Source organism: Ambystoma mexicanum, chromosome 9, assembly GCF_040938575.1.
Source record: "Ambystoma mexicanum isolate Mex_15411 chromosome 9, UKY_AmexF1_1, whole genome shotgun sequence".
Classification (NCBI taxonomy): Eukaryota; Metazoa; Chordata; class Amphibia; order Caudata; family Ambystomatidae; genus Ambystoma; species Ambystoma mexicanum.
In genome coordinates, this window is record NC_090931.1 from 976,258,076 (window position 1) to 976,280,240 (window position 22,165).

The 22,165-nt window shown below is 43.3% G+C and overlaps 1 protein-coding gene across 7 annotated transcripts in view; it reads left to right on the top strand.

The window, feature by feature from the left end:
- Nucleotides 1–22,165, top strand: part of DYNC1I2 (dynein cytoplasmic 1 intermediate chain 2) — a 1,097,199-nt gene that overhangs the window by 81,596 nt on the left and 993,438 nt on the right. For all 7 annotated transcript variants that reach the window (XM_069616204.1, XM_069616201.1, XM_069616199.1 and 4 more), the window contains one exon: nt 1,742–1,859. In XM_069616204.1, the coding sequence (XP_069472305.1) occupies nt 1,752–1,859 (108 nt within the window). In that variant the 5' untranslated portion in view covers nt 1,742–1,751. The remainder of the gene's footprint in view (nt 1–1,741; nt 1,860–22,165) is intronic.

The following is a 22,165-nucleotide window of genomic DNA, read 5'->3' on the forward strand; positions in this document are numbered from 1 at the left end:
TTTTCTTTTTAAACATATTTTTACTCGCTTATAAAATACTCTGATTGGGAATTGGACTTGCATTACATACATAATTGTACACCTAATTTTAAAAAATAGGGAGTGAAATACTGCTGCTTCTTACACATGCTCAAACTAATGAAGCCTTTCCTGAAAATGCACCATAAACCAGAGGTTGCAAGGGACACGGTCTTGGGTAGCCTATGCTATTGCAACAATCAATAACTTGGCCTTTCAAAACTTCTTACCCACATCATCCAGAGATAACAAGTGGGTAGGTTTATTCTAAATCCAAAAGCACACGTACACCTCAAACCAACCCTGAAGGTCATGCACTGGCTTCCATTAAAAAAAAAATTATCCCACGGCAAGTCACTGGTACTTAGTTGCACGAATCAAAAGATACTATCCCTTAAGAACCTTAAAATCCTTGACTCTAAAAAAACGTTTGCCTGTGACCTTGACCAAATAGTGCTTGGAACAAAGCTCTATTAACAGAGGTGGCACTCACCTATGCAAATCCCTTCTTGCAAATGTTCAGCAAGAAAAGAGCGTGGTCAAATTTAGGAAAAAACTGAAAACATACATCTTCAAGCAAGCATACCTGCCTGAAAACCTCCTTCTTGAAAACCTCTCACCAGCAGCTGAAAAATGGTCTTTATGTGATTAACTCTTCTATCCAGCCCATCGGGCTCTCACCTGCGCACTCCCAGCTGTTTTCGCCTTCCTACTCTTACTTTCTTCAGCACTACATTACGTAAGCCTGCTTTTGTTTGCACTTTTCCCTTGCTCCCTTCCTTCTATACTTTTCTACTAATCTGAATGTTCCAAAACTTGCAAATTCTCCGTTTTGCACCCTCCTCTCCCCCCGCCCCCATTTACTCCCAAGTCTGGTTTCTCCCGAGCCGCCTTCTTTGAGCACCATGAAGCAATTTTGTATTGCAGTTTAGCACTATATGGATCAACAATACATACATGCTGGTTTGCATTTTTCCATTTCCCAACTGGCCAATCATAGTATGTAATATTAATGTACCAGGCTTCAGAACAGCGCTGCACAATATACACCGAGCCATAACTTGTATGTGGCAGTCCTCTGCTGTGGAGGTGGGACATAGGGAGGGGAGATGCACTGCCTCGGGCCAAACATAATTACATGACTTGTGGCACCCGCCAGAGACGGACAAGTTGCATGTCTTTCTGTACAAAACAAGGCTATGTTCTGATGATTATTTTGGCAGCTGGGGGGAATAGACCGTGATTAGTTTGAGCCTCAATAAGCTAAATATCCAGACAGACTACAAAGGGGTGACCAGCTTATTTAAGTATTTTTAAAATTGTGTTTGATACTGTAAGTTGCATTTACAAGCCTTATATCAAAATCTGTGTACTGAATTTCAGCTCATTTATAGCTCTGAACAAATGAGGCCTTTAGCTCCCGAGCATTACATACGTGCCATAACTTTAATTTCAGCACCACAATTTTGTTACACAGCACCTCCTATAACATCATTTGATTGCATCTAGACACATTATTGTAGTAAACACAAAGGTAATGCAACCATTACTTTAAAAAGCAAGTGCATGTAGATCTAATATTCATTTCAGACACCCAGGTGTTCATTCCTTTTACCTTTTTAATACAGTTGGCTGCTTACTGAATTTGTGTAATACAAATGGTGTGTACAAGGTTGTCAATTTATACACGTTATAAAACTAGCACTGCTTTGTTTTTAATTAGGCCCGCCATCATGTCTGACAAGAGTGAGTTAAAGGCGGAGCTGGAGCGCAAGAAGCAGCGCTTGGCTCAAATCCGCGAGGAGAAGAAAAGGAAGGAAGAAGAAAGAAAGAAGAAGGAGGTAAGGGTAATTAAGAATTAAAACGGCACCATTAATTTACTATATTCTAATGCACGAACACCATTCACAATACAATATGCAGATTGAGGAATATATCATTGATAATGTTCATGCACTGATAAAAATGTTTACTTTGAAAGGACATTCGATATTTCAACTGAGGTTACATTATTATTTTCAGTTATTAATACCATACAAATAAAATCATTCAATATCAAAGATTCATATACAGATAAAAACTACATACACAGGCAAAAGAAAAAATCCCAAAATGTAACGCAACAACATAAACAGCATAATAAATTGATTCTCACAGAAAACAGTCCTCTTAGAATCAAGTATAACGTCACAGTTATATCCTGAAAAAGTTCAATTTACGCTTTGTATGCATCATACACCCTATGCAAGCAAATCAGCATCACTTGTAATATTTCTTTTCAGTAGCAAATGCTCCTCAATAATATATAAAAATTTAGATAAACTGAGCAGACCAGACATTTATCTTTCCCAGAGACTTTCTCTGCTCAACCAGGATGGAGTAAACAGTTGTGCCCCAGATATCAACACCCTCTGACCTTCAAAGAATGCATAGTGTATGGTCAAATGTTTTAAGGTTTCAAGCACATTAGAAGGGGTACAAAATCGACATCGGCCAGTTGTAATATTCACCAAAGGACGATTACAATAATTCAATTCTTCATTAGTCACAAGTTGATTACATTTAAATCGCATGTAGGCTTTTCTTGCTTTATTGCATGGTAAGATCTCTAAATAACGTGCCCGCTCACCCCATTTTCTCCTAAATTTCGCATATTCGTAATACATCTTGCTATTGCCTATTTTCTCTGACAGTATACACCAGTAATAACGCTCACATTTTGTTTTACAAGCAGGAAGACCCACAACTAAGTCTTCCTTGGAAATCAAAGAAGCCTTTAGAATGGCATTCATTTTGTTTTTAAATTTCGAAATGGAGGGAAGGCGCCCCTCCTTGATCATAACAGAAAGATCTTCATAAAGCGACGCTTTAGGTGGAACAAGCATTTTTACATAACTATTAAGCAGATTCCAATGCCATTTAGCAGACAAGAGTAATAACCCCAATTCGTGACATATAAGCATATTGGGAATGGAGGGGACCAAACCCAATACCTGTTAACACAATCTTAATTCCTCCATCTCACATGTGCCGATGTGTCGGGCATATAATACAATTGGTTTCACTTTTAAAAGATAGAACTGTATGCTGGGTAACAATGAAAATGTACAATATCTATGGAAAATAATTTTCATTTGTGAAGTGACATTCATTTTTCATTAAGGACCTCTTTCCATAGAGCCACTGAATAGCTGCTTGCGAGCTGATAGCCCAGATACCACAATGAGGGGGTCTGAGGTATAGAAGCACCATTAAGGCACCTGGTAAATTTTGAAGTTTTCCTCTTACCATCTGCAAACGAAATAATGAAGGACTTTGCTGGATTTACTTGTAGATTATTCTTAACAGCATAACTATAGAATAAATTAAGTTGGTCTGAAGACCAAAAGGGGTGCAATCGAAGAATAGCAAATCATCCGCAAATCCTATCCAGTTTAACATTGGCCCACCCGATTTAACTGGGTATATGATTGAATCCAACCAGCCTACTTCTAGGTCCGCCAAATAAAGATTAAACAAAACTGGGGCCAGGTTGCACCCCTGTTTAAGTCCAATCTCTGTGGGTATCAAATCGGTGATGGCCCCATCCTTGGACAACCTTATTCTGTAGTTGGTATTCTGATGCAGCAAGGCAATACTGGCAACCAAGTGAGGTGGAAAACCCTGCAATAGCATCTTCTCCCAGAGCACGGCTCTAATCACCGTATCGAAGGCTGCTGTGAGATCCAAAGCTGCCATATCGATGGGACCGGTTTTAGAATGATTTGTGTGTTTATACAAATGCGCCATTATGGTAGCATTTAGGGAACACACTAAATTTTTACGAAATCCTGCTTGAAATCGCGGTAAGAGATTAAATTGGATGATGTGGGACTGAATCGACTCCAATAATGAACATTTTTGCCGAAGCATCCATCAAAGCAATGGGCCTAAAGTTGTTCGGGTCATCGATCCTGCCTTTTTTATAGATTGGAATGATAACCGCCGAACACCAGGAAGGCGGAATAACCCCTAACAAATGAATAATATCAAATTACATTGCATAATGTAACCTTGTAATTTAGACTGCCCATTGTTCAGCACAGGGTAGAAATATTGAACCAACTTTACTGCTTGGGAGGACTTTTGTTAAGGTGACCCTATAGACTCTTTGCCCATGGGGTTGAATAAGGAACACAGTTTTAATAATGTTTATTTTAATGCTCATTTTTTACACTTGTGAACATGTAAAATTACAATCTACTAGCCAGGCATAAACAGTTACTCACCCCCTCAATTTCCCACATATACTCAGCGCACAATTTCTTATCACTGGAACATGTGCCTTCAGTTACAGAATAACACTCCTTCTTATTCTCTTAGTACCCAAGTACTTCTTCTTTCCTCTTTCCTTTATCCTCCTTGTGCCCCCTCCTCAGGTTGGTTGCTTTACTAATAAAACTTCCTAGAGTAGTTTAATTTTCATAATTATCTTTTTATGGCTTTTGGTTATCTTTACAGGTTTGTCTTGCTTTAGTTTCTAAAGTTTTTTGTAAATGGCCCCTTTGTTTTTTTTACCAGAACTTCCCCTTAAAATATCTTCATATTTTCTTCTCCATTTATCTTTCTTTTGCTTTTTAATGTTCTGACCAGTGCTCCAGATAAGATTTGGAATTTGGAGTATTTTACTCTTTATTCTTTAAATTTGGGAGTAAAATAATTTTTTTAGGTAGTAAAAATGTAAGTGCAAATCCCAATGAGAACATTTTCTAAGCGTGGAAAGATGTTTTAACTGAAAAACAGAAATGGTTTTTCTAATTATTTCTTTGCACCTAGATATTCATGCACATTAAAACATACATGTTTGTGTCCATTTCCTAATTTTTGTAGGGAGTATTTTTACACCCTATTTTTATTTTTGGGATTTGCAAATTTGTAGGGAGGAAAAGTTGGTTAGGGCTATTTGATTTATTTTTCTTCCTTTCCCCTTATTGATGTAATTTATTTATTTGTTTTTTTAAACTTTTCAGTGATTTAAACTACTTGTAATCTCCTGAATTGTTCTCTGGTTCAGAATTTAATGGATGGTATATTTATTTATGATTTACGTTTCTGTGTTTTGCTTTCTTTCATTTCTGTTGGCCAGTTGATTGACCTCCTTATTCTAGTTAGTCTTTCATTAGTGTTTATATCACTTCTCTTTAATTATTTATATGTAAGATTGCTTTCTATGATACTCTGTTCTCTATCCTTTTGACAGCATTTATTTTCTTTAATTAACTTTGTCGGTCAGTGTTTTTTTGTGGTTAGTCCCTCCTCTGTGATTATTGCTTATGGGCTTCATTGCTTTGTCGAATTGTTTTTATTTTTTCATTAATTGTCCTAACCTCTTTTTGATGGGCCCTAGGATTGAAAATGTTGTCGATTTTCAGAAGCATACATTTTCTTTGTGTGGGTATATAATATGTATATATATGTTGGAGAGTTGTATTCCTCAACATCCCTTCTGCAACATTGTTTTCTTTTTCTCAATGGAGACATAGTTTCCATGATAATCTGTGTGCTGTGACGAATCGCGGGATTCTGTCTTTTCTCCCCGGGGGGGGAGCCTTTCACTGTTCAGCTAGGGAGGTGAACGCGCTCTGCAATACCCTCACTAGGGGTAGAGGCAAGTGGGACATCACTTGGAGAGGCCCTCCCCTCTGGGAACAAGGATGTACTTATGAGGAACTCCCTAAACATATCACTTCCCCACCTTCAAAGACATCCAGTGAAGGGCATACATACCAGAATCTGTTATTGTCGTCTGAATACTCCAGTTGTGTACCTATGGTGTACTGAGATGAAGAAAACCATGGGAAGAATACAGAGTACGAGTCAAACCGAGAAGAAGGACTTTGACATTGCACCAAAGAAGTCCCACGGCAGCCTAATAAAAGTTAGAAGTGGAGATTGGATGGAGAGAGAGCCAGCGAGTTACGAATTGGCTCACTGAGCTGCGAGAAAGACAACTTGGACGTGCAGCGTCCAATGCTCAGGGGGGAGCCCCAGTGCTGCATCCTATGCATGGCATTGGAGAGAAGGAAAGATGTGAGAAACCAAGGTGGTCAGAGTGTCCTGATCCTGTCTGAGAGATGAGTGGTGGCATGACCACGAGTTGTGGTGGACCAGCGGGTCCAGAACAAAGCCAAATTGGTCTACTATACAACATGCGTATTGTTCGAGTGTCTGGTTTGTCCTTTCCATTTGGCCATCCGTTTGGGGATGATGGCTGATGGATAATCAAATATCGATTTAGGCCATTGAACAGCACTTCTTCCAGAAGCTAGATACAAATTGACTACCTCGATCTGAAATCGGGACAGAAGGAAAACCGTGTATTCGTACTATGTGTTCCAGAAACACCTTCACCAGACTGCATGCATTTGGAAGACCTTTAAATGGAATGAAGTGTGCCATCTTAGAAAAAAATCTACAACCACTAGGATGGTGTTGAATCCTTGAGTGGGAGGCAAGTCTGTGATGAAATCGAGAGAAAGTGTATGCCAAGGTGCGGGTGGAATTTCCAAGGGTTGTAGGAGACCAGCTGGTTTTTGCTTTTGAGATTTATTTTGTGCGCACACACCACAGGAAAGGATGGAGTGAGTAATGTCTTTGTGCCATGTTGGCCACCAATAGTTTCTTTTTACTTTGGCTAAGGTTTTGGCAATTCCTGGATGACCTTCCACCAGAGTCATAACCGGAGATGCCTTGCTCTAGTAATTCTTTACTTAGCAGATATAAACGTTCTTTGAAATATGGTAGTTGATCCTAAATTATGTGATGTTAATTTTGAGTACTCCATTTTTGTAAGGTCTCGGGATTCATTAAGAGTTGGATCTTGTTATGGAGTTCACTTTGGGTTAGTGTTGTTGTCAGGCCTAATAATTTGTCATTCGGAATGATAGCTACTGGATCTGGGGTTGTGTATACGTTTTCATCAATGCCTATGCAGGATAAAGCATCAGCTTTTCCGTTTCGGACTCCCGGTCGATATGTGATCACATAGTCATATTCTGCAAACAAAAGTGCCCATCGCAGCTGACGTCAAGATTGAGCTTTTGCAGCTTTTAAGTATTGAAGATCAGTAATCACAGTGATGGTATATCTGGCACCCAGGAGATAATGTCGCCAAGCCTTGAAAGCTGATTTGATAGCTAGAAGTTCTTGATCCGTGATAGCATAATTGAGCTCTGGAGGCATGAATTTGCATCACCAGAAGGCCACAGGATGCAGCTGGCCGGTATTGGGATCCCTTTGTGAAAGAACTGCTCCCATTGCCGTCCGTTTCCACCACATAAGGGAGATCTGGGCGAGGGTGTCTAAGAATTGGGGCAGATGTAAATCTTTTCTTGAGTTCTAGAAAAGCCCTTTCTGCTTCTTCTGTCCATTGGAATTTCTTATTGTTTTTTCGTAACAATGACGTGATCGGGTGCACTATCTGAGAAAAGCCTGGGATGAATCGGCAATAAAAGTTTGCAAAGCCCAGCATGCTCTGGATTCCCTAGAACAAAGTTGTTGATGGCCAATTAAGAATGGCATCTACTTTGTGCATATCCATCCTGATCCCTTTTGGAGTGAGGATAAAACCGAAGAATTCAACTTCGGTAACATGAAATTAACATTTTTCGAGTTTAGCATACAGTTGATGTTAGGGTTTTGCCAGAACTGAAGGAACATGTTTGAAATTATCTTGTTTTGAAGAGGAGTATACTAAGATGTCATCAATATAAACCAAAGCGCACACGTCGATTAGTTCCCGTAAGACATCATTCATAAAATACTGGAATGCAGCTGGAGCATTGCAAAGTCCAAAGGGCATTACCTGATATTCATACAGGCCATACTTGGTACGAAAGGCAGTTTTCCATTTGTCTCCTTCACGAACGAGATGGTATGCTCCCCTAAGGTCCAATTTAGTGTAGATCTGGGCATCCTTAACTTGAACTAGCAGTTCTGGAATTGGAGGCAGTGGATAGCGATTTTTACGGTGATTTGGTTCAGTGCGCGATAGTTGATGCCAGTTCTCAAGTCCCCTTCCTTCTTTGGAACGAAGAATAAGGGACTGGCTGCCAGTGATTTAGACGGGCGGATAAACCCATTAGCCAGGTACTGATCTAGGTAAGATTTCAAATGGAGGTTTTCTGGTTCTGTGAGTGCATACGCCGTCCAGGTGGTTAGTTCTATGAGGCTTCGCGTTCTGTTATGCTCACTTGATATCCACGGGGACGCCACTCAGCCCTGGCTGGAAGATTAGCACTCTCGAACCCTCTCCCTTGATAGTGTGTTGGACGTGGATAGTGCCTGCAATACAGGAGAACTGGATATAAGGCTTAAATGTCTCTCTTGGATTGATTCCCACCTCCCTCAGCCTCAAATTCCTCCCTTAAGTCTAGTCTCTCTCACCTTAATATTAGGTATGGTTTGCTCTCCGTCCTGCGTCTCTGTGCAGGGGCGCGTTGGAGGTGTGGGCGTTCAGCGACCTAGTTTCTTCACTGGTGAGTTGCCCTGTGTTCGGGTCCAGGCCTGCTGTGACTCCGATTTGCTTGCTGAGGTAGGTACTACTATTTTACAGTCTTTTATCTTCCCCTTTTCCTCTTTTACCTTTTTGTTGTTATTAATGTCTCAAGTTTCTTTCCCTAAGATGAGTTGGAGAGTTTTGATGTTGCCGTGCTGTATAGGATGAGAATCCCAGCAAGGTAAGTGAATGCGCGGTGCGCAGCGCTTTCTTGCCTTTTCTTTTGCTAAGCTGTGCCCGCGCCACTTCCTTTGCAGGTCGTTATGATCCGGGCCGCTGTGATGTTCTGAGATCAAGGAGAGACTGCACCTGGTAAGTGGTTTTCGGTGTCCTTGGGTGGCCGTGAGTGAGCGCTCACTAATGTCTGTTTTTTTCAGGTTGCTGCAGCATTCAGATGGATGCGGCGTCGTGATGAAGAATCCCCGGATCGCGTGTATTCAGGTGAGCAGCTGGTGGTAGTTTGAAGATGGAAGATTCAAGACCAAAGCCAGGCTGCTACTTACAGGTAAGCGCTGAATAATGGTGGTCGTCTTCTTCCAGCTACAGGATTCAGCATGTGGCAGGATGCAAGAAACGCTGGAGATCAGAACTGGACACGGTGAGCGTTACGCTGCTAACTGCAGAATAACGCGAAGCATGTGCTGCTGTCTGGGTGTTTCTTATATAGCCCAGGTAAAGTAGTTGCAGGTAAAGTAGTCCCAGGCCCGGCCACACCCGAAACACTAGACCGCATAGTTCAGTTCTTTGGAACTGAGCTATGCGAGTGTCTCCATGTTAACTGAAGTCCCAATCCAAATGTTGTCCTTCACATAACAGTATGAGCCTGGCGCCAAAGGCGCCAGGACTGGCTCCAAGTGAGTCCCTGATGGTGTTTTGTGGCCCTTGAGGCCACAATGGAAGCCTGTAACCTGGCCCCAGCCGAAAGGCTGGTTTGACTAATGACCAGGGGCATGAATCATGACACAATCTGAGTTCTGAAGAGGAGGCTCCCATGTCCCCCTTAGAGCCTTCATGCCAGGAGGTTACCTTTCACGATCTCAATCCATGTTAAACCAAGAAGCTACTTCTTTCTGGATAGGTGGGGGGAATAATGTAACTGGCAAGTGACCCAGTGGTCGGTCCCTCACCACTGTGTAGATGGGAGCACAAAGGAACAGAAGTGGCGCTAGTTCTTTCGGTGTTCCTCGGCTGAGACACCGGCTCCCCTGCTTAATTATCAGATCCTTAAGTATTTGCAGAAGGAGAAACTGGCACGGGAGCTGCTGTGGATGAAACATTTCTCAGCCAGGTCTGGGTGACAGACTTTCTAGGCAGGTCATGAGTGAGCAGGCCTCATACCAACCACCACCATCGCAGGGTTCGAAATTGAGATTCGATGAGCAGGAGCTAAATGCACCTCCTGGGTGTCGAGCATCACCCTGCAGGCAGGAGCTACCACAGGGGAACCAGGAGCTACCAGAGATGTTCCTTTTAACGTTTTGTCTATTTTGTATGAACCATTGCGTTTAATTGTATATTAGATGTGTTCTAATTCTTCTTCCTTAGCATTCTCAAATGCCCAAAGTTAGTGTCACATTTACATGTTTGGAAGGCACCAGTTGGCCCTATGAGCCAAAAGTAGCTCCTGGTAGCTTTTGGTTTCAAGCTAACCAGGCTCTTCTATGCTAGAAGCAGGAGCTAAATGGCTCCCCTCAATTTTGAACCCTGCATCTGCGTTCACCATACAGGGCACCCTCACCCTTCAGTAGCTGTCCAACCAACTGTCGTCTCTCCTATGATCACCCTGGGTGGAGTGCATAGGATGCTCAGGGCAAAATCCTGCACATTCAGGAGAGAAAATAGTTTGGTGTAGAGCACAGTTGCCCCAGCACAAGGGGGATGAGGAGTCGCTGCAGATACATCGCCCCCACACATCGAAAAGAGCAGTTCAGGATTATGCTGATCCTACCATGGTCGGTAGCACCAAGCCACAATCCTCAAGCTGAATTGGCAAGGCATAGGCTTGCCACCTGCCCCCGCTGCTTGCAGGCTTCTATTGATGTCACTGATGTAAATCTGCCTATATTTGAACCACGATCTGCCTCAAATAATCTGAAATTGTACTGTATTTTACCTCCAGGCCCAAGAGTGCGCACTTGTCGCACATACTTGCTCGAAGACCGTACCTTACACATCACTGTAGGTGAAAAAGGAATTCACATTTTGGTGCCTCTCAAAGAGCACCAATTTAGACTTTGGACATGTTACACATATGCTCATAAGCTGCAAATCACAAAGTCCATTGTATGTTGGACCACAAAATGCAGCACTACATTGTGCTGGACTTTAATCAGAAACAGTGTTCTATGAAATGGGCATGGTATCAAGAGAGACACAGCTTCAAGTGTTATTTCAAAACCTTTATTTACTATAATGCTGGGATTGGTGTAATGCCTAAGTGGCCCTTAGTCTAAAGGGATGGTTCCCTCAACTGATGTTCCTAAGGGCCGTCGATGTCCAAGTCCAAAACCGAAATCCGTCTGCGTCTTAACCTATGCTTGACCTCACTCTCGGATAAAATGTGGTAGGAAGTCTGTTTAAAGAAAGAATTATGATTCAAAAAGAAATGTATACCAAGGCTGGTTTCAGGTGGTCTTCCCACCAGGTGTGGCATGGTTAGTATCATCAATGTTTGGCAATATCAAAAAGAAGTTGTTCATCAGCTCTTCTCCACAAAGTTCTTATACACTGTTCAACAATTCCCAATGTCTTTATTTCCTGGGGATTCCCTTCTGCAAGCTTCACTCCTTCCAAGTTTTAAATCAAACAAACCAATATATAACAACTTTTTTCCAGCCTTCTTAGGTCTCCCTTGCCCAAGTTTATAACGCCTTGTTTCACAAAATAAAAGTTCACCTTTGTTAGGCCTCTTAGGGTTTTCTTCCCAAGCTCAGACCCCTTCAGTTTCAAACAAAATTTCATCTTAACACAGTTTCTCTTAGGCCTCTCAGGGTTGCCTTCCCCCAGCTTAAGCCTCTTTGGTTTTTAACAAAAAGTTCAACTTGTCAAGATGTGACTTGTCTTGTTTACAGTTCCTTTCACACACAACCTTCTCATGGGGTAATAGACTTTCAAGAACGCTAGGTTCTTGGCTTATCCTAAGCGCGACCACTCTGATCTTTGGCCCCTCTCTGTATTTACTGTATTTGCTTCTCTTCTATCCTTTACTCTTCCAGGTGCTTCCTGCACCCCTTGGTTATCTTCTACTTTGTTGTGCTCACTTGCACCTTCTTTGTCTTGCTTTCTCTCGGCTTGATGTGCCCCTGGCACCTTCCCTTTGTGTTCACTTTCTCTTCACTGTGCCTCTTGCACATTAATTTCCTTGCTTTTGTGCACTCTTGCACCTGTCCTTTTCCTTTCTATGCCTCTTGCACTCTTAAATTATGCTTCCTTTCTTCTGTGCCACTTGCACCTTTAAACTTTTATTCTTGCTTTCCTTTTGGGCCACTCGCACCTCCTTGAAACAAAATTGGCTTCCTTTTGGCTGAGCAATGCTTGTGTTTCAAGTATTTCTTCATTACATGGTTCCCAGACCCCTTTAACTTTCTTATATATGCTGTCCCAGACCCCTTTGGCTTTCTCATATAACTTGGCTTCTAGTCTAGTTGGCTTCTAACAAGTCCCACAATGCCCCTTTGCCTATGGACAATAGTGTACTTTAAGTTCACAAAAGGATTCCTAAATTTGTCTTTTTTTCCCTTTTCGCTCCGTGCCGCTTTTCATAAATCTGTCTTTCTCCCCTCTCGCTCCAGCTAGTCGCATGCTCCTGAATTTCTCATCACTTTTCCCTTTGAAACTCACAAGGTAGTGTTGCGCTGGCGCGCGCTCCTCTCAGGTCATATGGGATCGAGGTCAGGTCTCACTGCCTGCCCCTAAAACCCCCTTGGGACCGGCACACATCCCAATGGAACAAGCACTCCTCCACACGCCGCCAGCAGGACACAGGCTGCCCCAATCTGAGTCCCTGGAGACACGCTGCAATCCCTCACAGGGACCGGGCCAGCGTTGTGGCACACCGTTCTCCTCCAGATCCTCCAGGCTCCTCTCGCTTCAGCTCCCTGCTCCTTGGCTTCTCGGATTCCTTCAGGATTCAGAGCTCACTCCGCTTTATTTCCAAAATCTGGCTTGTGACTGAGAAGGGATACCCTGCTGGACGCGGCCACGCATCCTCCCTTCTGCTCTCCCAACTGCTTTTCTTCCTGCTCTCTCAGCAGTCTCCTTTTTATTCACCTGGGTTGTATCAATGGGCTGCTTGTGTGTGGTGAGGGCTCCGTTTGCCTGACCTCCAATATTCCAAGTAACAGGACATGCCTGTCCTTTAGTCCTGGAAAGAGAGTCAAGTGGATTCTGCTGTGAGTGGTCAGTGTTAAATGCCTGATCCTGCCTGACTCTTTTATTACTGCGACAGCCTAATGGTAGTGGGTGGCAGTCTTCCCGCTGTCTCTCAAGGTGTTTCTCATAGGTAATCCTCACTATTCTTGGTTGCCGCCTCTTCTTCCCAGTATTAGTCGGAAATGAAGAGGGGGAGATGGAATGGGATTGGAAATATCCCATGAAGGCCGAGGAAGAGGTTTCTGATGGAAAAGCAAAGAGGGGGAATACACTGTTTCGTGCTTGGACATTCTCCTCCCAATCCTTCGTGTCCCTCCATTCTGGTGATCCTCCCTCTTTTGTCCACCCCCAAGGTCGGGATCCAAAAGTGATGGCCCTTCCCTGGCCACCTGAATTGAAGATCCCAGGGAGTAGGTTGGAGAATACCGTCAGTTTTCTCACAGTTCTCAGATATCTGCTTTCATATATTGTTGCAAAAACTAGTGGTAGGAATTAATCTGAATGCTTCTTATGAAATGCATACATTAATTTATATGATTTTGTTAGCACCTGTATATGTACCTATAGGCGCTTAATACGCTGTCTGCAAGACATTTTAAACAAATGATCAAAATGTTCCCGCTTTATTCTATAGTAATATAGGCTGCTTACATGCAATAGATGGCAACAGAAGTGTGAATAAGACTTCTATGTGCTATAGTAGGAAACTCGTTTTTCCCCCTTAGCAAAGTGATTTTTGTGTATTTGCTCTGCTACATGCACACTTCCTGGTGTATTCCAACTGTCCAGAGTGGGCAATATGCCTGCCCTTATGACCTCACCCATAATGATGTCATCAACTCAAATCAATGGTTTCAGACTTCTGTAACGAACTGGCAAATGTGCATGGTACATACGCATAGTGTAAAGCAGACTGCAGACCTTAATAACGATGATTTTATAATTACCCTGCGGTTAGTTTTACCGATTAGATAAATGACATCAGTGGCAGGCAAACTGTGTTCACGGTTAGTTCAAAGGTCTGTAAAATGTAATGTGGGAAGAAACCATCCGGAAGCAGATGGACTTCAGCAAGGAGATTGTATTATTACCCTGGCTGTTAGTTTTACTTGCTAGAAAAATAGAGGAAGTTACTTTTTGAAGATCGGAATTGAAAACTTACCTGTGTAACAGGCTTTTCTCAGACTACTCGAACTAGGATGTTGAAAAGGTATACCATTCCAAGGTTCAAAATACCTCTCTCTATTCAGTGGTAATGTATGCTCAATTGACCTCTAAACAAAGATTGAAAATGGTCATTTTATAGCCGCCATCTTTGTTAGCTGAATTAAATATATAATCCAGGCTTAGAGCCACACGCAGAGGGTGTCGTTTGTTTGGAAGGCGCGAGTCTTGCTGGGATCCGAGGGACACAAAAGTCAATAAACTGTGAAAGGCCTGAGTCAATAGAAGGGAAGTCATTTTTCTTGAGCTTTTGTTTCCAACGTGAGTAACAATGGGGGCTTGCTTGCTGTATTTAGACTAGTTGTGATGTATAGAAACGGAGAGCAGGAAATATGTGTTTTTAAAATGGTATGCATTTAACCGAGAAGCCTTTTTGTTCTTTTTCACCCAAAATTACTTGAATTTTTGGAACCTTTCTGGTATTACGGACTGAATGCTTGTCATGCCCTGATCTGCTGATTGTGTGATACGTGCACACAGTTTAATAATATCATGTTTACATTCAAACTGTCATATAGTTTCTTATCGTTTCCATTTATTTATGCAACAATTCAGAACTGTTATCCTAGACAAAGGAGGCTCAAACTCACTTTATTTTCCTTGCATTTGTGCTTGGCCCACTGTGCTCTAGCATGATTAAACACAGAGATGCAACGCAGCAGTGCATGATTTGCTTTAGTCCTGAACAAGGACTGATAAGAGCCATCAACCACAGCACCCTTTCCGGGGTTGAGACCCCTGGCCCTAGCTCTCTTCTAAGAATAGGAACTCAAAACAAGAAAAGTCTTGTCCTGCTGCAATTTTGTTTTTTGTCTGCCACGTTTCAAAAACGTCAATTTTTAAAATTGTTTTTTAGTTAATTGATTTTTATTGAAGGATAATACAACAGTAGTCATAACAGCAATATAGTATACTACGAACAAATAAAAGTATTCAAATAAGTATAATGATTGTAATGATCTACATTGTATGCGACAACAGACGGGAGGACAGACGAGACAAACCCGAAACGAATAAGGAAAGGAGATGGGCAGGAGTGGGGGGGGGGGGAATGATGAATATAGTAAAAAGACACTTTATGGCAGATAGTTATGAAAGGCATTCCATTTGTTATGAAATTTAGGTAAAGTCTTAGTTGATAATGCAAACATTTTTTCAATTCTATGATACGAGCAAATAGAATTCCACCATAAGTTGTAGGTTAATTTCTGAGCATTTTCCCAGTTGGATGCAATGAGGTGAAAGGCAAAATAAAATAAAAAGTTAAATAATTCAGGCGATTATTGAGGACATATAAGGATTCACTAGAACACCAATCATAACATTGCACAGTGTAAGGGGTTCTTGAAAAGAAAAAAAATATTTTGCAAGCATTTCCAGATTCGGGACCAAAATGAAATGGCACATTTGCAATTGTAGATTGAGTGAACAATTAAGGGAGATTGACGAGACCAACAAAGACTGCTGTTGGAGTTCGAAATTTTAGCAATCCTGTGTGGCATATATGCTCCATGTAAAATAAAATAGTGAGATTGCTTGAGATTAGCAGCAACAGAAGTAGTCACAAATGTCAATTTTGATTTGTCGTGCTTCTCCATATTGACAATAATATGCACAGATAATGTAAAATAGGTATAGAATAGAGTTTGTACCATTGTATCCGTATCTCTTGGGCTGGCTTAAATGGTAATTGCTCTGTGTGATCTTCCAAGGCACATAGGGAGCATCTCTAACTTGAGTAAGCCACTGTTGTGCATCAGGTATATATTTTGGCCAGGGTGGTGGGCAAGTGTCTCCAAGTGATCCCGACAACCCCAGCTTGCAAAACTATACCCAGCCCTAAGAGCAATGCAGGATGCTGTAGGGGAGGAGTGGTCCAAGGGACCCCCCTGGCCTATATCTCCACCCCAGGTGAGGGCCACGGCTCATCGGGTGCCCCCTCCTTACCGCCCGGGCCCAGGTGGTGGATGGCTCACCTGCTGAAGACATTGCCCACACGTATTGAATTTAGCTAGGCCTCAGAAACCATTTTGTCTAATAAAGATGGTGTGAGCGTAGCGCACTGTAGCGCGGCCCCCACCCTCGGAGAGTTTCAATTATCCCTGTCGCCGCAGCACCCTGGCAGATCCGCTGTGAGCACGTTCCCACGAACAGGACGGACATGAGCTAGCATACGATACTAACACTGTAACATTTCACCGTCCGCAGTGTAGCACTGCTCCCAGAATGACCCGGTCAGCAGGGCCTGGGTGATGGGAAGATCTGTAGAACGGTCATCCGATGAAAGCAGACAGGTACCCAAATATGAATGTCTTCTAACACGTACAGCCTTTCCATACAACCACGTTTACTAAAGAAACCTGTAAAATTGTGTATGACACCAGCCATGAAGGACCCACACCCCTGCAGGGGTGTGCAAATAATAAAAGCATTCCGGGGGAGTGTTCCTTATATGTATCATTGAAAACCGTACACCCCGCGGTCCCGCGCCATAACTGAACTAATGCTGCTAGAGTACACAAGAAGACGAATGTAACCATACAGGGGGCACCTGTGAAGGGTGTGCGAGAATGCACTTGTCACGCGTGTATGTTTAAAGCCCCTTGCGTGCCACCACCGTCACATACGGTGGCGGTTCATTTTCTATGTACTACACCAACCGCAATGCTACCTCACTTACTGCAAGATGTATATGCATATAGCTAATACGGTAATTGTCAAAACATAGTGTACGAATAAGGTGCTCAGACTGAATATAATTGAAATGCCTTCAGCGAAGTGAAATGTATGTTCTTCAAACAAATATTATAAAGTATTCTAATGATTGTGATGTTTTCGCCTCCAAAAACCGGCAACACGCGAGGAAGATACCTTTGTAAATATGTGCAAGGCCATTTCCCCTCCCACCCTCCGGAGACTGCCAAATATAAGAGCAGAGGCCTGCGCCGCGCTGCCCCACCTCCCCCAACTAGACTGGAGCCGCTTCAAAGATGTGTAGCCCCCTCTGCAGCACCCAAGGCCACGGGCCGCCACCTGCATTATTTACAGCACAGCAGTAAACCTCTGCCTGAACCCACACTTCCAAAGGCGCCCCCTCGTAAACCCCACAACCCACCAGATCATCTCAGACCTATGGCCCTGTGCAACCAGGACACCCAATACTGTGGCAACACACAGCGGCACATTTATAACCACATCTAACAAGACAGGGAGGCTTGTACCGTCCGTCCCATGCCCTGAAGCTTAGCCCCTCAACCTATGACTCCGGTCAACGGGACGCTGGTAACCATGCCCTGATGAATGACCATTAGGCCCCTCACAAGGTGCATTCCTCCTGTGTTGCATTAACCTGTAGAATAACCTATTGGAAGATTTACTAAAGAAGATAATATTGCAATGACTGAATGACTGCGGTGTGCATGGCCTAGGGCAAATAAGTCAGGAAAAGACATTCATCTCTGACACTGGCCGCGATGGCACAACAACACCGCCCGGATGAACTCTGCCAACCTGCCAGGCCCAGCCCAACCCACGAGGCTGACCAGTGACGTTCTTCAGCCACGGCCAACCACATCGCAGAGGCACCTATAGTTAGTCATCGCCACCCAATCCCATTGAACTTGTGCCCCCTATAGTATGTAGGTTCTTATGACGTTTTTTGTAAATATATACGCCTGTCTTTGCTATTGTCAGACAGAGCGCTCTCGGAGTTTGCAGAGTTCTTTGCATGCCATATTCTGATTGATAAACTCCCATTTAAGCTCACCCGCACTCTGTCTTGGCCTTATTCCCTACTTGGGAGAGTCCTTCATTGTCTCTCGTTGCGGGGAGGATCGTGCTGGCTGGGGACGCTTGCCTTCAATGCCCACATCACATGTCACTTGAACCATAGATCCACAATCTGCGTTCTGAAGAGGAGGCTCCCATGTCCCCCTTAGAGCCTTCCTGCCAGTAGGTTACCTCCCACGATCTCAATCCATGTTCAACCAAGACGCTACTTCATTCTGGATAGGTGGGGGGAATAATGTAACTGGCAAGTGATCCAGCGGTCGGTCCCTCACTACTGTGTAGATAGGAGCACAAAGGAACAGAAGTGGCGCTAGTTCTTTCGGTGCCCCTTAGCTGATATACCAGCTCTCCTGCTTAATTATGAGAGCCTTGTTAAGTATTTGCAGAAGGAGAAACTGGCAGGGAAGCTGCCGTGGATTAAACATTTCTCGGCCAGGTCTGGGTGACAGACTTTCTAGGCAGTTCATGAGTGAGCAGGCCTCTTACCAACCACCACCATAGCAGGGTTAGAAATTGAGATTCGATGAGAAGGAGCTAAGTGCACCTTCTGGGTGTCGAGCATCACCCTGCAGGCAGGAGCTACCAAAGGGGAACCAGGAGCTACCAGAGATGCTCCTTTAACGTTTTGTCCATTTTGTATGAAGCATTGCGTTATAATTGTATTTTAGATGTGTTCTAATTCTTCTTCCTTGGCATTCTCGAATACCCAAAGTTAATGTCACATTTACATGTTTGGAAGGCACCAGTTGACCCTATGAGCCAAAAGTAGCTCCTGGTAGCTTTTGGTTTCAAGCTAACCAGTCTCTACTATGCTAGAAGCAGGAGCTAAATGGCTCCCCTCAATTTTGAACCCTGCATCTGCGTTCACCATACAGGGCATCCTCACCCTTCAGTAGCTGTCCAACCAACTGTCGCCTCTCCTATGATCACCCTGGGTGGAGTGCATAGGATGCTCAGGGCAAAATCCTGCGCATTCAGGAGAGAAAATAGTTTGGTGTAGAGCACAGTTGCCCCAGCACAAGGGGGATAAGGAGTCACTGCAGATGCATCGCCCCCACACATCGAAAAGAGCAGTTCAGGATTATGCTGATCCTACCGTGGTCGGTAGCACCAAGCACAATCTTCAAGCCGAATTGGCAGGACACGGGCTTGCCACCTGCCCCCGCTGATGGCAGGCTTCTATTGATGCCACTGATGCTCAGAAGCAACTCCGACCACAGCAGTAGGCCTCAGTCGTCAGCACACCAATCTGGACTAAGAATGAGACGCAGCTCTGAAAAATGTGGATAAACTCTCTTCATCAGGGGCTGTTAATTCATTCAACTTTCAAAATCTATAAATACAAAAAGAAATAAAAAAAAAAAGGCGCAGCTCTGAGCTCAGCTTGCTCCACAGACAAAAGAAAGACCGGATTGCATACTCCCTTCAAAGTCTGAGCTGATTTCAAGATTCATGCTACAGGTGTTGCAGGTTGAGCAGTACTCTTAACGAGAAGCTGCCATCTGGAAGTCTGCTCTACAGCACCCATTGTAAAGCATATAGAATTTGTTGGCCCATAAAACTGCACCCGTCGCGTGAAATTGACTGTGTGATCTACTAAACAATCGCTGAGCTATACTGGTTCCTATAGCCTCTGTATTGTCCAATGAGAACACTTTTTTAATAAGTGTTATTGAGCTGTATAGACCTATCCCATGGGTTGTAACAGCAGTTACGGGCACTAATAGTGAGCTAAATTCCCAATCGCAGCGTTTAACGAAGTACATGGGCCCGTACCTCAAGGTACAGCCTGAGGGCGAAGTCTATAAATCTTTTATATCCCGAATTTGGGGTTAAAAAAAAGATGAAAAACACACCGGCATGGAGATGGAGGAGTCTTCCCCGGTGGGGTTGCAGGGAATTGGCAGTGGGTGGGGAGGGGAGGGGAGGGGAGGAGAGGAGAGGAGAGGACACCAGCAGAGGAAGATGCTGGACTACATTTAAAGGGGCAGGACCTATATGCCAGTTGTAGCCTTGCAAGGATCCATGTGTGAACTGGGTCAAGGCCCCATGTCGACCAGAGGGTAAAAGCAGCAGACAAGGTGAGGCTGGTGGTGAATGGAGTAAATGCAGCATCTGCCAGGCGGAGCACAGGTGAAGATGGGTGTGGATTGGCCACAGGGCCCGTCAAGGATGATGATGATGAGTAGTAGTGGGAGCCTCCTTTTGTCTAGTTATATTTTGACAGGCGGACACCCCCCTGTTTCTTGTCTTAGTCCCGCCCCCTTTTGATGGGCTTTGATATAAACGTAATATAAATTTGATATAAAAAATGATTCTCGAATGTATATAGAAAGTGTATTTTTATAGGAAGTGCTTTCTAATGTATATTAGTTTTGATATAGGTGAATATACATTTGATATTAAATCGATATAAAGATGGGAGCAGCTCTCGAGGATGTTGCTCGGTGGAGTGCCAAGAGCAAAGTGAGCGCTGAAGACTGGGACTGTGAATCTAGGGTTTTGCACAGTAATGCGTTGCTGACATCACACACGGGTTCCACTCAGGGTTGATGGGAAGCAGATATACATTTTATAACAAATTGATAAGCGCACCAAAGTTTTTGATAGCAATTTTATTGAACCACAACATTTTCTATATGTATTTTATGAATCCCATGAATGTTAAATAGAAATGTTTATCTAAAGAGATGGCCCTAAGACTATGATGGCATGGGGTAGGGGCTTACTATTTGGATATCCAATTACACAGAAACAAAGGGGGATCATAACAAATTAACCAAACAGAAAAAAGTAATTTTACAGGTATGTAAATGTATGAGTTGATACCAATTTCTGTAACATGAATTGTACTTAGTGAAAAGCAGCAAAAGAAAAAACACAGCTAATAAACCGTGAAGTGTTTACACCATATTCAATGATATTGTGAGCAAGTTGTGGTTAAAGAAAGAGGATTGACGCGGGTGGGCAAGGGGAGGAATGGGGTGGAATAACATAAGACATATAAAAATGGTCAGTCACAGATATACAAAACTAGGGTCTTTGAATAAAACAGTATTGAACAAGATTTAAATGGGGGCAATGGGAATGCACCCTGACATCTGCACTCACCTTGTGTGCAAACTGTTGAAGGCGATCTGTGCGAGTGGCATAAAAGCTGTATATAGGGTCAAGTACCCAAACCTGAAAGAACCACACGGTAGGAGGACCGACAAATCCTTGTCATAAAAAATAACAGACCCCATTGGAATACCATATTGTGCTGGCCAAATCTAATGCATAATGAGCACCGCTGGAACGTGGTCTGACAACTAGCACCACGATTCTTAGTGGCACAAAATACAGGATCTCGGTATTGCTCTTCAGAAGTCTCTGCAAATTCTCCAGAAATTGCAAAGCGCAGAAAGTATGACAAAGGGATCGCCTAGTAAACGAGGGTCTGCTAAAACTCTTATCCTCAGTTCTTAACTGAACAAAAACATTGATTTGCCAGATTCTGGAAACTGCCAGGCCCAATGTTACTACAGCCTCTGTTATGACTGTTAGACTGTGCCCCAGGGCATGCAACTGGTCCAGGTTCATGAATCTGAACTCCTCATAATGTTCCATGACTGAGAATGTTTTATAACTTCTTTGATAGGTCCACACCCTCTCCAAATACATCAGTGCCTCCCGTGTCTGAGTGGTTGGTGTTGGCGGTGTGCTAGGTCAATCGCGTCTGGATATAACCTATCCAGCCTTTTTAAAGATTTTAAATGTCCCACGCTGAACAACCACTTAGTCTGTGACAATCTCTGACAGTGGTTGTGTTTGTAATGTTACCAGTGCCCATGGGGCATAGGGGGATGTGTGCTTGTTCATGATTTGTTTTATGATTCCTAATAACGTTGGTTTGAGGGGTGTCATTAGTTACTAGTCATTACTCTCTGCGCTCATCTGATATGTTTGGTATTTGGGATAGTCAGAGGGTATTGACATAGGAATATCTGAGTTAGGACCCACTATCACTGTACTATGAACAGGTGTTATCGGTTGAAGTATGACTTTCAGATTTTGTGAGGTCCTATGAGGGGGCTAGTGTGCTTTTGTCAACCTGTGGAGATGTCCAGTGCTGTGGCAGACTGCGCTCCTGTGCATATTTCACAAGATGCATAACTAGACAAACCTGTGACTGGTGTGTTGGGCTCAACGACTGCCCCGTTGGCTAGCGGGGTATTGGGCAATGGC